Raw genomic sequence first — 13,922 nt, 5'->3', positions numbered from 1 at the left:
TCTATCCCTATTGGATGAAAGCGCTGTCAATCAAAGAGCGGGCCAATAGGATTGATCCTAACTTGTTTCCCAACCTTCTTGTTCTGAGGTCCCCCCGCAGACCTCCATAAAAACAATATAAGATTAAATTGATTGATCCCATGAAGGGAAAAGTGTGTAATTAAGTGTCTAAAGTAAAGTCTGTAAAGGGACAAAACAATAAGTGTCTGTATTTCCCCCATGATCTGCTTTATAAACAAAAAAGTGACATGACTTTAAACAAGTTTATAACACCAGAGCAGGAATATGTCTGAGTCAAGTGAAATCATGGCCTGTGGTATGCTCATTTCTAAACAGAAGGTGGCGCCACTCACTCACTCACTGAGTCAGTAGCAGTGTACTTTGTGCAGTAATACACAGTAGGCTATGCTTTTACAAAAAAAAATCCCTTTTACCCTCCTGAGTGAAATGAACACTGCCTCCAAGGATCTGTCTTAATAGGAGATCCGTCTTTGGCGTGACAATAATGTTATTTAGTGCAGAAAGTAAGTCAACAACATGAACATGATCCAGTGATCTGGAGGATTATGGGAAGGATAATGACATCAGGCAGGATGTTAGTTCATTATACCGAAGATCCGTTAAACAGGGATTGAACGTGCACTGCTTAAATAGAAAGGTTTTTTATGCTTAGATGCTCTTTATCCTGCAATTGTGTCTTTTACATTTGATTGCATTATTCATATTACTGTAAATGCATTCCCTAAAGTAAAACTACATCTCCCAAAGTGCCTTAGGACATCACAAATTGCCTTAAAAATTGGACTACTGTGGTTGCACTGCACCTGTCAATCAAACCAAGTGGGTGGTTCTAGTCTGTGACATCCTCTTCCATCATTTCTTTTTGTCAGAATCAGAGCCAGATTTATTACCAAGTAGGTTTATACATACAAGGAATGTGCCTTGGTGTTTGGTGGGTACAACAAACACGTAAGAGGCAGTGAAAAATAAGTAAGTAAAGTAATAGAAAATTACAATAAAAATATGAAAAAAGGTAGGCCTACTATTAAAACACCATAACAATACTATTACTTAATATGTAAAAAATATAACAGTTTGAGAGTTAGAAAGCTGTACAGTTTTGTCCAGGATTTATCAGAGGATGTGTGCAATGTACAGGGATAATAGTCCCAGATGTGCGTTCATTCAACGCATAAAGACAGATCTCCTTCGCACCCCCGTATACATACAGTAAGAGTCCATGTCAGCGGGGGTCACTGGGCCATGTTGATAAGGCCAGCTGCTGTCAGAAAGAAACTGTTCTTATGGCGTGAGGTTTTGGTTGTGATGGATCTCAGCTTCCTGCCAGAAAGTGAGGGGGACGTTCAAACAGTTTGTGTCCTGTGTGAGAGGTCTTGCTCTCTCTGGTGCTCTTTTCTTTATCATTTTTCTACATTACTGTTGAGCTTCTTGTGTTTATTTTTGAACTGAACTGTAAATATAAAGCACTGGCAGATGAATTTTTCAGAAGAGTGTCAGAAGAGACAGTGGGTGTTCAGAAAAGCAAATGTCAACTATACACAGGTTGCATCACTATATAGAGTAGGAAACCAACAATGTGTTTGTATGAAAATGTGGTTGTTATCATGACATTTCCTGCGTTTAAGATATTCGATGAAGGCACTGCTCACATTTTTTTTAAAGATAATTTTTTGGGGCTTTTCTGCCTTTATCGGATAGGACAGCTAGGTGAGAAAGACATGTAGGAAATCGTCACAGGTTAGGCTTGAACCCTTGACCTCTGCGTCGAGGCATAAGCCTCTCAGTGTATGTGCGCCTGCTGTACCCACTGATCCAACACAGCCACAGCACTGCTCACATTTGACCTGCAGTCTAGACATCAGAGTGGACAGTTACTTATCAGGGTTATAGTAGTTCTTTGTTGTGTCTGTCACTGAACGTACAAACATGAAGTGTAGCTGAATCATCTTTTAATGACTTAAATTTGCCTGATTAAATGGGTTTAATACATGCAGCAACATAGTGAGCAGAAAAATATTAGAGAATATGATAGTCAGTTTAGAACAAACCTGACATTAAACAGCACTAAACCATCTTCATATGGTGAAATCCCTGCCCTGTAACTCTCCATGCAGCTCTGAACAAATGCTTAAACTATTGGTACATCCTATTTTGACTCAAGTCTGCTTCAATCCTTTCATATCTTGTAGGGCAATCCTTCCTTTGCAAGACGAAGGATACAAATAAAGCCACAGCAAGAGCCTGAGGCAGCTTCAACAATCCTTCACGGTTGAGTGGGGAGAAAAAAACACAATGTACATTTCAATAAAAGAGCAGGACTTTACTCTTTTCAGAGGCCTTTAGCTTTAAAACTACAGCACACTGATAAGAAAAAGTGACATGCAAGATATAATGTACCTCAGCACAGATTTCTACTCAGGCTTTAGAAGTGATTCATTAAAGTAATTAGAGTAAAAGTACTCAATGCAGAAAAATGTCCCCTGTGACTGTTAGACTGTTATATATTATAGCATTAGATTATTATTACTCATGCATTAATGTAAAAGCAGGATTTTACTGTTGTAGTTGGTGAGGTGGAGCTTATTTTGAACTTTAACTAATGACTATTTTTATTGTGGATTAATCTGCTGATTATTTTCTCCATTAGGCGAATGATTGTTTGGTTTGTAAAAAATCATAAAATAGTGAGAAATGCTGTAACAACTTACCAGAGCCCAGAGTGACATCTGACCTTCATAATGTTTGTTTTGTCCAACCAATAGTATAAAAACTAAATAAAAGGAACAGCCGCAAATCTTCACTGAAGCTGTAAACATGAAATATTAATAACAATTATCGAAATAGTTGGCAATTAATTATGTGTTAATCGCTTAATCACTTCAGCTGTACTTACATACACGGTTGGTATAACAAAACATCACGTTATAAACTCATATTTTGCATATGTCTTAATTTGTAAAGTAACTAAAAGTAAGAAGTATTTGCCTCTGAGATGTAGTGGAGTAGAAGTAAAAAGTGGCATGAAAAGAAAATACTCAAGTGAAGTACAAGTACCTCAAAATTGGACTTTAGTACAGAGTACTTGGGGTGAGAACATTTCTTTTTAGCTCTTATACAACCCAGCGTATGTGTACATTAACACAAACCTGAGCTTGTGGGATTAAAACATGATTTCTCACAGTGTGTGAAGTCGTGTCAGCCTTCAAATCACACCTTGATTGATTCTTTTCCTGTCTGCTAATGGAAACCGACTGCTTTTTCATTTTGTGTGAGTTCAGCTCTCAGTTAAAGATCATCAGTTCAGTGTTCAGCAGAAACGGCTAACCCTCACATACTGTATTAAGAAGCTCGCTGGCTGTATGAATGATGAATAAGACAGCTTTCATTAATATATTTATGCATGCACACTAAAGGAAGAACTTCTTCCTCCTCTTTAAAGCTTATATATAAGCCTCTTTCCGACCAAGTAATTACAGGAACGTAGTTATAGGAACAGTCCGCTTCTAAACAGATCTACTAACTACTCTCCCCAAAAAACTGGTTTTGCCATTTGCATTCACACTGGCCAAGTGGCCGTAGGAACTGACCTTTTGTTATTATAACATAGCCATCTAACCACCACTATGTGGAAAATGGAAAAGACCCTGCCCTGAAGTAGGAGCTGAAAGAGTTACAGTGGCCAGAGGAACTTAATAATCCCCAAATTGGTCCAGTTGGAACACGAGAAAAAAAGGGTTCTAGGAACGTTATGTTCTAGGAACTGCAAAAATCCCTCCGGTCGGAAAGTGGCTATAGAGTACAAATGGGACCTTATTGACTTTATCCCCCAAAGGCAGTTTGATTGCTTTGATGCCAGCATCATGTTTAAATAGCCAAGTGAACAAAGCATTGTGGCTGCATACACAACATTACATAACAGGCTTCATTATTGCTTCTTAGATACTGTGATGTTACCACTTAATGTATGTCTGAGAACAGCCGGACCTACCCTTTATGTGATAGTGGGGGATGTTTGGTGAATAAAGCTGTATCTTTCAGTGACGTGGATGAGGAATCCGCAGGGAGACTTGTCTCAGATCGCTCTGGGTTATGAGAAAGTGTATCAACCTGGTCCCTGATTCTCTGCTGTTAAGTGCATTTGATCTGGGTCCCGGATAGCTCACACATGCACTAACACAATAAAGGTTAAAGGTTGGATCTCTATAGGGGTTTCAACCCAACAAAAGCAGCAGTACACAAACAGCAGTGGAGAAAAGTAAAGGCAAATATTTCAGTCAAAGGCACTTTCACCAAGGAATTGGCCGATTATGGCACATCATTCTGCTGAAGAACTAATTTCCTTTCAGAAAGATGCAAGGACGATGTTGTTTATGCGTATAGGTGCCATTATTACAACAAAGCGATGTGATGACTGCATATTGCATATGTGAATAGCAGCCAGGAGCTCATCAAGACTTACCCACATCTTTACAATCAGCACGATAATAACAGTATACTTATCATTCGATCATACACGAAAGGTAGTATGGTGATGAGTTAGACCAATGCTTACCCTGTGTATGTATTTCTATTTGTCTATTTTTTTCTCTCATTTTTTCTTTTTTTTTTGTTCTTCTTTTTCCATTACTTTTGCTCAGTTGTTATTTTCTCTCCTACTTTTAGTAGGACATCACTGTTTTTCTTCTGTTTCTGTTTCCGTAAAACATGTGAATGCCGGGCGCCTGGGTAGCTAACCTGGTAGAGCACGCTCCCATATAAAGAGGCTTAGTCCTCGACGCAGCGGTCGTGGGTTCAACTCCGACCTGCGGCCCTTTGCTGCATGTCATTTCCCCTCTTTCTCCCCTTTCAAGTCTAAGCTGTCTGGTTGGAAATAAAGGCCTACAATGCCCCAAAAAATGATCTTAAAAAAAACAAAACATAAATAAATAAAGATGCATAGACATTAAATCCTAATCAAATCAACAATATCAGAAATCTAGCACATAAGGAGGAGGTTACAGGATGGTGGAGGGATGAGTGTATCAGCAGGGTAGCAGTATTAAGTGCCATGTTAAAATGGCCGTGCTGTACACCTAAATGAACATTAAGGGTCCACTCGGGGCCCTGGCACATACACTCCACTGCACGTACAATGCACAATGCTGGCTGTATTGCAAACCTTCATGTGAGCTTCTTTTCCACATATTCTTCTTTATGATTTTATTTTTTAAATTTACTTAGTTTAGTTATGACTTACTTAGTTACCTCTGCAGAGCAAATTCTTGCTTTTGTAATAAAAACTAGATATTAACCCTAACATTAAAAATAAAGACGTAAATGTGAACAAGGGAAACATGAATTTGCAGAGAGAACAAACAGAAGTAACAACAGCAATGTCTCCAGAAAAATGAAGGATTCTGAATGAAAAATGGATTCAGAATCAGGTTGATCCGTCTTAAAGGTGTAGTTATCTTCTTGAGAATCTGGATTTTTGTCTGATAATGTCCCCAGCATACAGAGAGATCATCTGTCAGGGTAGTTAGCAATATTTCTGTTTTAGTACTTTTGGACATGAACTGAGAAGTAATTTAAACAGCTGTACAGGGGATCTGGTGATCTTTGCAGTGAACTTTCCTGCCGCTTGTCTACAAAGCTATAAATGGCCTGGTTATTAGAAGCCAGAGTCTGTCAGGTCCTTCGAAAAGTTTTTTTCAAGGATTAAATTGAAAGCTGGTGAAGCTGCTTTTACCTTCAGAGTTGTTGCAATCACCTGCCAGAAGGCTGACCTCTTTTAAAAGCTGGCTGAAAACATTTCTCTAAAGCCTTAGGTTTGATCCTGTTCACAGTGTTTGTCTGTACGCTGATCAGGGCTCTGATCTTTATCTTTATAAATTGTATTTCCACTTGAACTACAGTTATTCTTTTTTGTATAAAGCAATGTTTGCAGTGTATACATATCATCTATCCATCCACCTTTATAGTATGTTTTCTAAAAACATGCTAATCAGCCACTGTTTGTACTTCTCTGCTGATGTAACAATTTCATTTCCCTGCATGGGAGAAAGACATGTATCTGGTCTTATCAAACTGTAAATAACAGGTTACTGCTCTAGGTTTGTCGTGTGAGTCAGCTTACGTTGACACTTTTTAAGTCAGTCAGCGGTTTTCTTTTCTATTTTACATTTCTTAGATAATCATTTATTCCCTGAAAGCTTATGAGCACATCATTCACAGTGTCTCTATCTTTAATTAGTGTAGTGAGAAGTGTAGTGTAGTGAGTAGAAATGTGGAAGAGTTAATTTAGTAGATTTATCTATTAAACAGACTTCTTGATTGGCTGAAAAGAAATAAACCATGTCTGTTATTCAGTGTAGTTTCCTCCTATGAGTGGGAAGAACTCTATAAATACACTGAATAATAAAATGAAAAAACCCAGATGTGACCCATGGGCAGACATTTGGAGACACGGTCTATTGTCAGTGAATAAATCCGGAGCACAATTATGATGAAGAGCTTTGGAAGCTTGTTTTTTTCATTCTCTTCGACCTGTAACCTTTCTTTTCACTCAGGCAGACTAAAATGTCATATCTGCTGGGGCGTCGGAGCCACAGGCGGCCGCTGCTTCACTGGTAAACACACAGACGACTAAAAGCAGGTTTCCTTTCACCACCGCTGAAAGGGTAGACTGTTAACGCAGGGTGCTATGGCCATCCACTCATTCAACATTATTATACATCTTAACTGTGTCAAATGTGGATAAGCTCACAAACGCACTCAAATTACAAGCTCATGTTGTGTAATAAAGGCTTTAGTGATGACTCCGAGACATTTTATTTACTTTATCTGCCTTAATTGTCAGGTTGTAAGTGACCAAATACTTATTACTTAATGATGTGACAAATGAAAACAACAACCCTTCCTATTTATCATCTATAAGCAGTTAATTAACATATGTTTATAGCACATTAGCAGAAATGTTGACATTTTAAAGTGTTTTTTTTTTAATGTATTTTCAACCCTTATAGGAAACTCTTTACGTAAACTCTCCTTATTTATCATCTATCAGCATATAAACATTTAAGAAATGTGTCATAATAACACATATAATGGGCCCCTGGTTAGTTCACCTGTTAGAGCGGGCACCCATATATAGAGGTTTACTCCTTGACACAGCGGCTGCAGGTTCGACTCCGACCTGCGGCCCTTTGCTGCAGGTCATTCCCCTTCTCTCTCCCCTTTCACAGACAGTCTAAGCTGTCCTATAAAATAAAGGCCTAAAAATGCCCAAAAATTAATCTTTAAAAAAAAATAATAACACATAATGTGGTTGTACACAGATATGTGTTTATTAACTTTTGTCGTAGGAGAAGTTCAAACTGTTGACAGATACTGAAATGCTCTTAAAAATGTCCAGCTGCGTACAGCTACATTACATTGTGTTATAAAACCCTTTATTACATGAGTATACGCAGTGGTGAGAAGGTAACTAAGCACATTTACTTAAGTACTGTACTTAAGTTCAATGTCAAGGTACTTAACTTGAGTATTTCCATTTTCTGCTACTTCATACTTCTACTCCATACATCTCAGAGGCAAATATTGCACTTTTTACTGCAATGTATGTATTTTTTTTCAGTTTTTTTGCAGATTACAATTAATAATACAAAATATAATCAACAGGGAGGATGCGCCCCATGTAGGCTAAGCTTGAAAAAAAAAATCAACACATAAATGATGATGACGTATCATAGGATAAGATATGGTAAAACTTTATTAATCCCCGGGGGAAATCCACAAGCTACCCAGCAGGATATAGAGTAATTAAAATGAGCCCCGCCTTTACCAGCTGCTACATGGAAGTGATGAACACATTCATGCATCCGTAATTGTAATCCAACAAGAAAGCCTAATATTTATGATTCTGGAATTATTATTTTGCACAATGACTTACTTTTTGTACTTGAAGTATATTTTGGTACTTATACTTTTGTACTTTTACTGAAGTAAGATTTTGAGTGCAGACTTTTATCTGTAACAGAGTATTTCTACAATGTGGCAGTAAAGATCAGAGGCTTTTTCACTGTACAGCCGGAGTTTGTTTAAACCAAGGGCGTAGGTTTTCTTTCAACATCGGGGGAACTTTTGAGCATCAAACACTTCATTTCCTGCATTCTGGTGAATTATTATGCAAAAAAATGTGTGCCTTTTCTGCATCAATTTACGGCTCAAATTTCTGTATTTATATATAGAAAATTATTATTCTCCTGTGTTATTCAAAACGTTCTGCATTTTCAGTTCTTTAGGAATCATGTATAGCTCAACAACAAATCTATTAGAGAATGAGACCTTGTTAAAGCCAAAAGTTCCAGAGTTGAAATCTACATAAAAGTCAAAATCACAAGAAATCACATCTTTATTTTTCAAGGTCCTGTTGTGTTCTTGAACCTCCCAGTGTAGCATAAGTAGACACAGTTATTGAACGGTTATTTTTACCTCTTTTGGGGAGTTGGTTGTCTTTCATATTTTTTGAGGGGGGACAAATCTACCTCTTTTAAATATTGGGGAGGGGGGGGCTATCCCCTGCATCCCCCCCTAAAATCTACACCTATGGTTTAAACTTCCCTTAAGTCAAACTTCCTGAGGGCTCTTTAACATCTAAAGTGTGACAATACTACTGCACTGTGCACTTGTATGCCCACTTACTGAATCCGGCTGTTAGTGTGACTGTTGCATGACTGAGACTCTGCAGTCATTGATTCACTACTGACCAGCTTTTACACCACTACTTGCTCAAAATGCTGCTTTCACTGAAATATTTGTGATTGACCTAAAACATGCAGCTGGATTAGTTGTGATTTTAATATGGAGAAATGATCTCTGCATGCCCTTTCATAACCGTCTGAATTAAATGAAGAGATTTGATGGTCGAATTGTGTTTTATCCGTGATTAAGGTAGACTGAGTGATTGTATAGCCTTTGAAAAAAAAACAAAAAAAACAGAGCAGTCCTCATATTTGAGAATGTTTTAATATCCATGGTTTGCATCACACGTACACAATCACAGTGTGTCCTGGATATTTACACTTCACTTCATGTTTGTACAAACCTTGTCTAATAAAGGTGTTCTACTTGACAGTGCAGCAATACTGCAGACGAGAACAGATATTCAAAATAGATTAAAACATGTGTTACATCAAAACATGAGAGTGTACAAGTTTATTTCACATCTAATCAAGCTCACGACAGCAAACAGCTGTTCAACGAGGATCTGCACTGTGGGTCAACACACTAGAAACCAGCTGAGAACAAGTTGCACTCTTCTGCCAAAAAACAACAAAAAAGAGACATCTGATTCACTACAACATTTTCTCCTCTCTCTCCCACGGAACCGGATCCTGCGACTCCTCGACGTGCGTATTCCTGCGTCCTGTCCAAAAGTGCTCCACATCTGGGAAGGTCTTCTCCATTTCCTTTGAGACCGCGTTGGGGACGGCGTTGGCACCCACTTCTGCTCCGTTCTCCTCCGTTTGGGGACACTTGTTGCTGTGGAGGTGCTTTGAGCCTCTGCAGGTCGCGGAGAACCAGATGGTCACCAGTCCTTGGCGCACGTCGTCGTACATTGTCATCAAGATCACCGGAGAGAGGGAGCTGCATGCGTAAAGGAGGACTTGCGCAAAGATGATTAAACCAACGGGAGGTTTGTTGTACCCGAGCCTGATCCAGGTGAAAGTCCCCCACTCTGGCAGCAGCATGAGCCCGAGGGCGCCGCTGAGACACAGTAACACCAGGGTAACCTTGCTCTGATGCTGCGGGCTGGGTGCGTGGTTCACCGCGGTGTGCAGCGCTTTGGTGTAGTAGGCAAGGGTGAAGATGACCGGCACCACAAAGGTTGCAGTTGGATAAATCTTGTAGAACAACCTCATGAAGACAGACGCACACACTGGCATTTCAGAGACGCAAATAGTGTCGCGGCCATGGGGCACCAAAGAAGCGAAAAGCATCTGGGGAATGGGAAACATCATCGACACAATCCAAATGAACGCCAGAGCTCCGTGCATCCACGTCGGGCAGTACAGGGGCCCCGTGGCGCTGGGGACCAGCGTGTGTTTGGCTCTGGTGGTGACTGCAAGGACTAAAGTTTTTGCAACCACACACGAGTGCTGGAACCAGTCCGTGGTGCTGCAGACAAAACTCCCTAGGGTCCAGGTCTGCTTGTAGTAGGTGACGGCGCGCACGGGCGCGCACAGCAGCAGGATCACCAAGTCCGTGGAGGCCAGAGAGGCGAGGAGCGCCTTCACCTCAGAGCCCTTTCCGTTTCTAAAGTCACGGAGGAAAATCAGCAAAACGAGCAAATTCCCAACTGCTCCTGACACGCAGATCCCGATGAGGATGACCGGCAGGACTGTCCTGGTGTCCTCCCCCTGGAGAAGTTGGACTCCGCCAACGAAATCAAAAAAGGAGACATTGGCTGGTCGATCAATATCCATCTCCACCTCTAAGACTTAAAGTGGAAGAAAAATCGCAGTCAGCAAACGAAACTAAATGTTTTTCTTTTGAGTTCCACTTTTCTCCGCAGATTTAAACGTCCCGGAGGGAAATGAAGGCGGAGGAGCTGTCCAGGGCGCCGCGGTGCTGAAACGCTGCTGACGGGGTCGTGATCGCATCAGCAAGTGGGTGAGCAGGCTGGCAGGTAGGCTATTTCAAGCGCTGGCATTTAGCATCGCCAACCACTCACGTCATTTTATCAGTGTGGCTCCAGGCTGCAGTCAGCACAAATGTGAGCGCAACGTGACGTGATTTACATTCATTCAGAACCTCGGAGGGATCACGGCTGGTGTGGCGTGTCAGGGATGTCAAAGTAACTAAATTATCTGACTGCTAGCCATCTCTTTAACTTAAAATGAAAACAGGCAACAAGAGCTCTGACTTACACTGGCATCGCTGACAAATACATGGCAGCCCTATGAAACGTTTGAATTAACAATCAATCATGCTGCAAAACACTGAAATATCTAAAAGGAATACTACTACTAATGTATTCTTAATATATGCACCCTACCAACATTTCTTTTAAATCGCTAAATAATGGCTACAGTGTCTCTAACTTTGCAAACTGACAGAAATGTCCTTTAAAAAAATATCTCAAGTTCAGTAGACCAAGCATTGACCCCCTTAAACAACCATTTTAGGGCAAAGAATAATAAGACATTAAGAATAATACCAGCATTTAGGGCTACACTTGGGCCATTGAGGATCCAATTCATATATATATATATATATATATATATATATATACACAGCTTGTCTTGGTCTGGTATGACCAACAGCTAATGGTAGGTCTTTTAGTTACCCTACACTCTCCACTTGTAGCTTCAGCAAGTGACAGGCTTCCCTTAAGTTACTGTTTAGTTTAATGACTTAATTAAGAATTGCATCAACTAGATTTGTTGGTATCACTTTCCAATAAGGCACCCTTTATACAGCGAATGGATCATTGATACATCTGTTACTACTGCTTTATAGATCAGTTAAAAGCCATGGTTGAGTTGACACTAGGTAGATCAATAAATCAGCCTGGCTGATACATCGGCTGATATTGACTTACTGCAGATATATCAGTAAAGTAAATGTTTCAGGCTATTTAATAACAGTATCTCCATTACAGTAGGTATTGTGTCCAGCAGAGAGCACTGACATGTTCCGTTTTCAAATATGAAATGATCTGCTTCTTTCATATCTTAAACACAGTTCTTACCAAATGTAAGGGATCCTTAAAATCTCTCATCAAAAATGTCAGTTTATCTTTATTTTATATGTTAAAACAATGAACATATGAATATGATATATTGTTAGATTTTGTTAGATAACAGAAAGTCGGACTCCAGCTTTTTCCCTCCCAATATACTGATTCTGAAATCTCAACTCGGGATATCTGCTGATACAGATCTGATAAAAGTTCACTCCCAAAATGTATGTTTCTGTATGTATCTCATTAGAATAAATCAATAAAATAAATCATTGTGATATAAAGTATAAAGTAATTTGAAGGGCTGTTGTGGCACTAAGAACTGAGTTAGATGCCTGCTATGACCTATATTGTAACTGATAATGAAATAAATAAAAAAAAATGTAATTACGACATTGACAAAGAAACAGTAGTAATGTGGATAACGCCACCTCATGGCCAATACCCTACGCAATAAAGTCAATATTGGTGTCCCAAATTAATAATTCATGAACATTTGTTTTTCCTGTTTTACTAGAGGTTTTTACTGATTGAAATATTTATGGATGACGTGAAATGAAATGGCATTTCAGACTCATTATCAGTCTAAAACAGTGACCCTAATGCATAAGTGCATGAAGCAGACTGCACCACGGAGTGAGGTGTGTTTACTTGACTTCTGGATGATGAAGGGGAGGGAGGGTGATGGTTGGGGGGGGGGGGGGTTGTATTTTGAGAGGTGAGGGTGCCCACTCAAATGCTGTCACCTCCTCTAAGAGGGCTGGTTGCTAGGATACCAGAGCCATCACAGTATGGGGTTAGGAAGATGTGAGGCGCCATGAAGTAGTGCGAAAAATGGACGGATAGAGAGGCTTTAAAGTGAGCTTCAGATCCAATAAATGACTAGATACAGCTGTGTGATTGCACAGGGGGAAAAGGCGCTGGTGGTGTTTAGAGGTATGATATAATAGCACGAGCTATACTACCCTTGCAGTTTGCTGTAATCAGGGATAATTGATGTTATGGACTGTGCAAGCTCCAACTGATTTCACTTCTGGAAAACTATCAGTGTAGCACAAATGTAGCGCTCAAATCTGCATTTCTTTAAGCAGAGATGCACTTAGAATATCCAGTGGGTCCCCACATATCAAGAACTGCCACATATTTCTAGATTAACGTATTCATTAATAATAATAACAACCTAATTTGTACAGCACTTTCATGCAGAGATACTGCCTCGCTAAACAAATGTGAGAATTGTCAGTAACACTAAGTACAAGTTTTGATAACAATATCATAAAACATTAAAAACAAACGAATTGAAACTTGTACTCGATGGTGGCTATAGCGAAAAGGTCAGGGAATCACCAAAATCAGTAGGATTCAGTAGGATTCAAGTATGCTCCCATGAGGAACTCCCTAATTAAGATTAAATGTTATACAAGACCTACACATTTCTCAAGTCTATTGATTAAAATGCCATGATCAGTTGTTTCAAATGCAGATAGCCAGACTGGAATTGTTAGCCATGCTTGCAGTCCACTTGTCAGCTGGTCTGCCACTTCAGTCCAGCCTAAAATATCTTAACAAATATTTGATTTGAGATGATGGATTGATTAAACTTGTCAATTTCAAAAAAATGTCAATTTGTCCAATACTTTGGTTAATAACTTAACTGATGATGTGCCTCAAAGCAGCACTGTGCAAATACAGCCTCACTGCAACGTATCCTCATACAACGGTTCATTTGGTATCTTACGAAAAGTTGTCCACAAATATTAGAGAGTTATCCTACGATTGTCCAGCAACACTAGCGATCGGTGCGCCTGCGCAAGACCCTGCAATGCAAAACCTGTTTAGGCAACACAACTACTTGGTTAGGTTTAGGAAAATATCGTAGTTTGGGTTAAAATAAGTACTTTGCTTACATAGGCCTAACTTATGTACCTGGCGTTAGTTAAGTTACGTAACAAAAGTCAGCTAAAAGAAGTCAAAATTGACTCTTTGTTTCGCACGGGACACAAACAGCAGTCACCTGGGTGAAAGTCCTGTGTGCATTCAACCAATCCATCCACCCATTCAACAACCAACCAACCTACCTCCTCCCTACATGAACTTCTTGGCTTTTTATAGGCTACTATGTTGCCTAACTTTCTCCTTGAGGAAGCCCTGCATGCCCTGGCTTGTGTGAGTGATA

At 39.7% G+C, this 13,922-nt stretch overlaps 1 protein-coding gene across 1 annotated transcript; it reads right to left on the bottom strand.

Moving 5' to 3' along the window:
* Nucleotides 1-9,008: 9,008 nt before the first annotated feature.
* Nucleotides 9,009-10,758, bottom strand: LOC116057725 (G-protein coupled receptor 151). Its single transcript, XM_031310314.2, has one exon. The coding sequence runs from the start codon at nucleotides 10,485-10,487 to the stop codon at nucleotides 9,357-9,359; it is 1,131 nt and encodes a 376-aa protein (XP_031166174.1). The 5' UTR covers nucleotides 10,488-10,758; the 3' UTR covers nucleotides 9,009-9,356.
* Nucleotides 10,759-13,922: the final 3,164 nt, after the last annotated feature.

This window comes from Sander lucioperca, chromosome 18 (assembly GCF_008315115.2).
Source record: "Sander lucioperca isolate FBNREF2018 chromosome 18, SLUC_FBN_1.2, whole genome shotgun sequence".
In the NCBI taxonomy this organism is placed as follows: domain Eukaryota; kingdom Metazoa; phylum Chordata; class Actinopteri; order Perciformes; family Percidae; genus Sander; species Sander lucioperca.
The sequence above is the reverse complement of the archived record's forward strand: the minus strand, read 5'-3'. Positions and strand labels throughout refer to the sequence as shown.

What these genes read in the sequence shown, in the direction of transcription:
- LOC116057725 (XM_031310314.2), bottom strand. Translation starts at nt 10,487, where the DNA reads ATGGATATTGATCGACCAGCCAATGTCTCCTTTTTTGATTTCGTTGGC.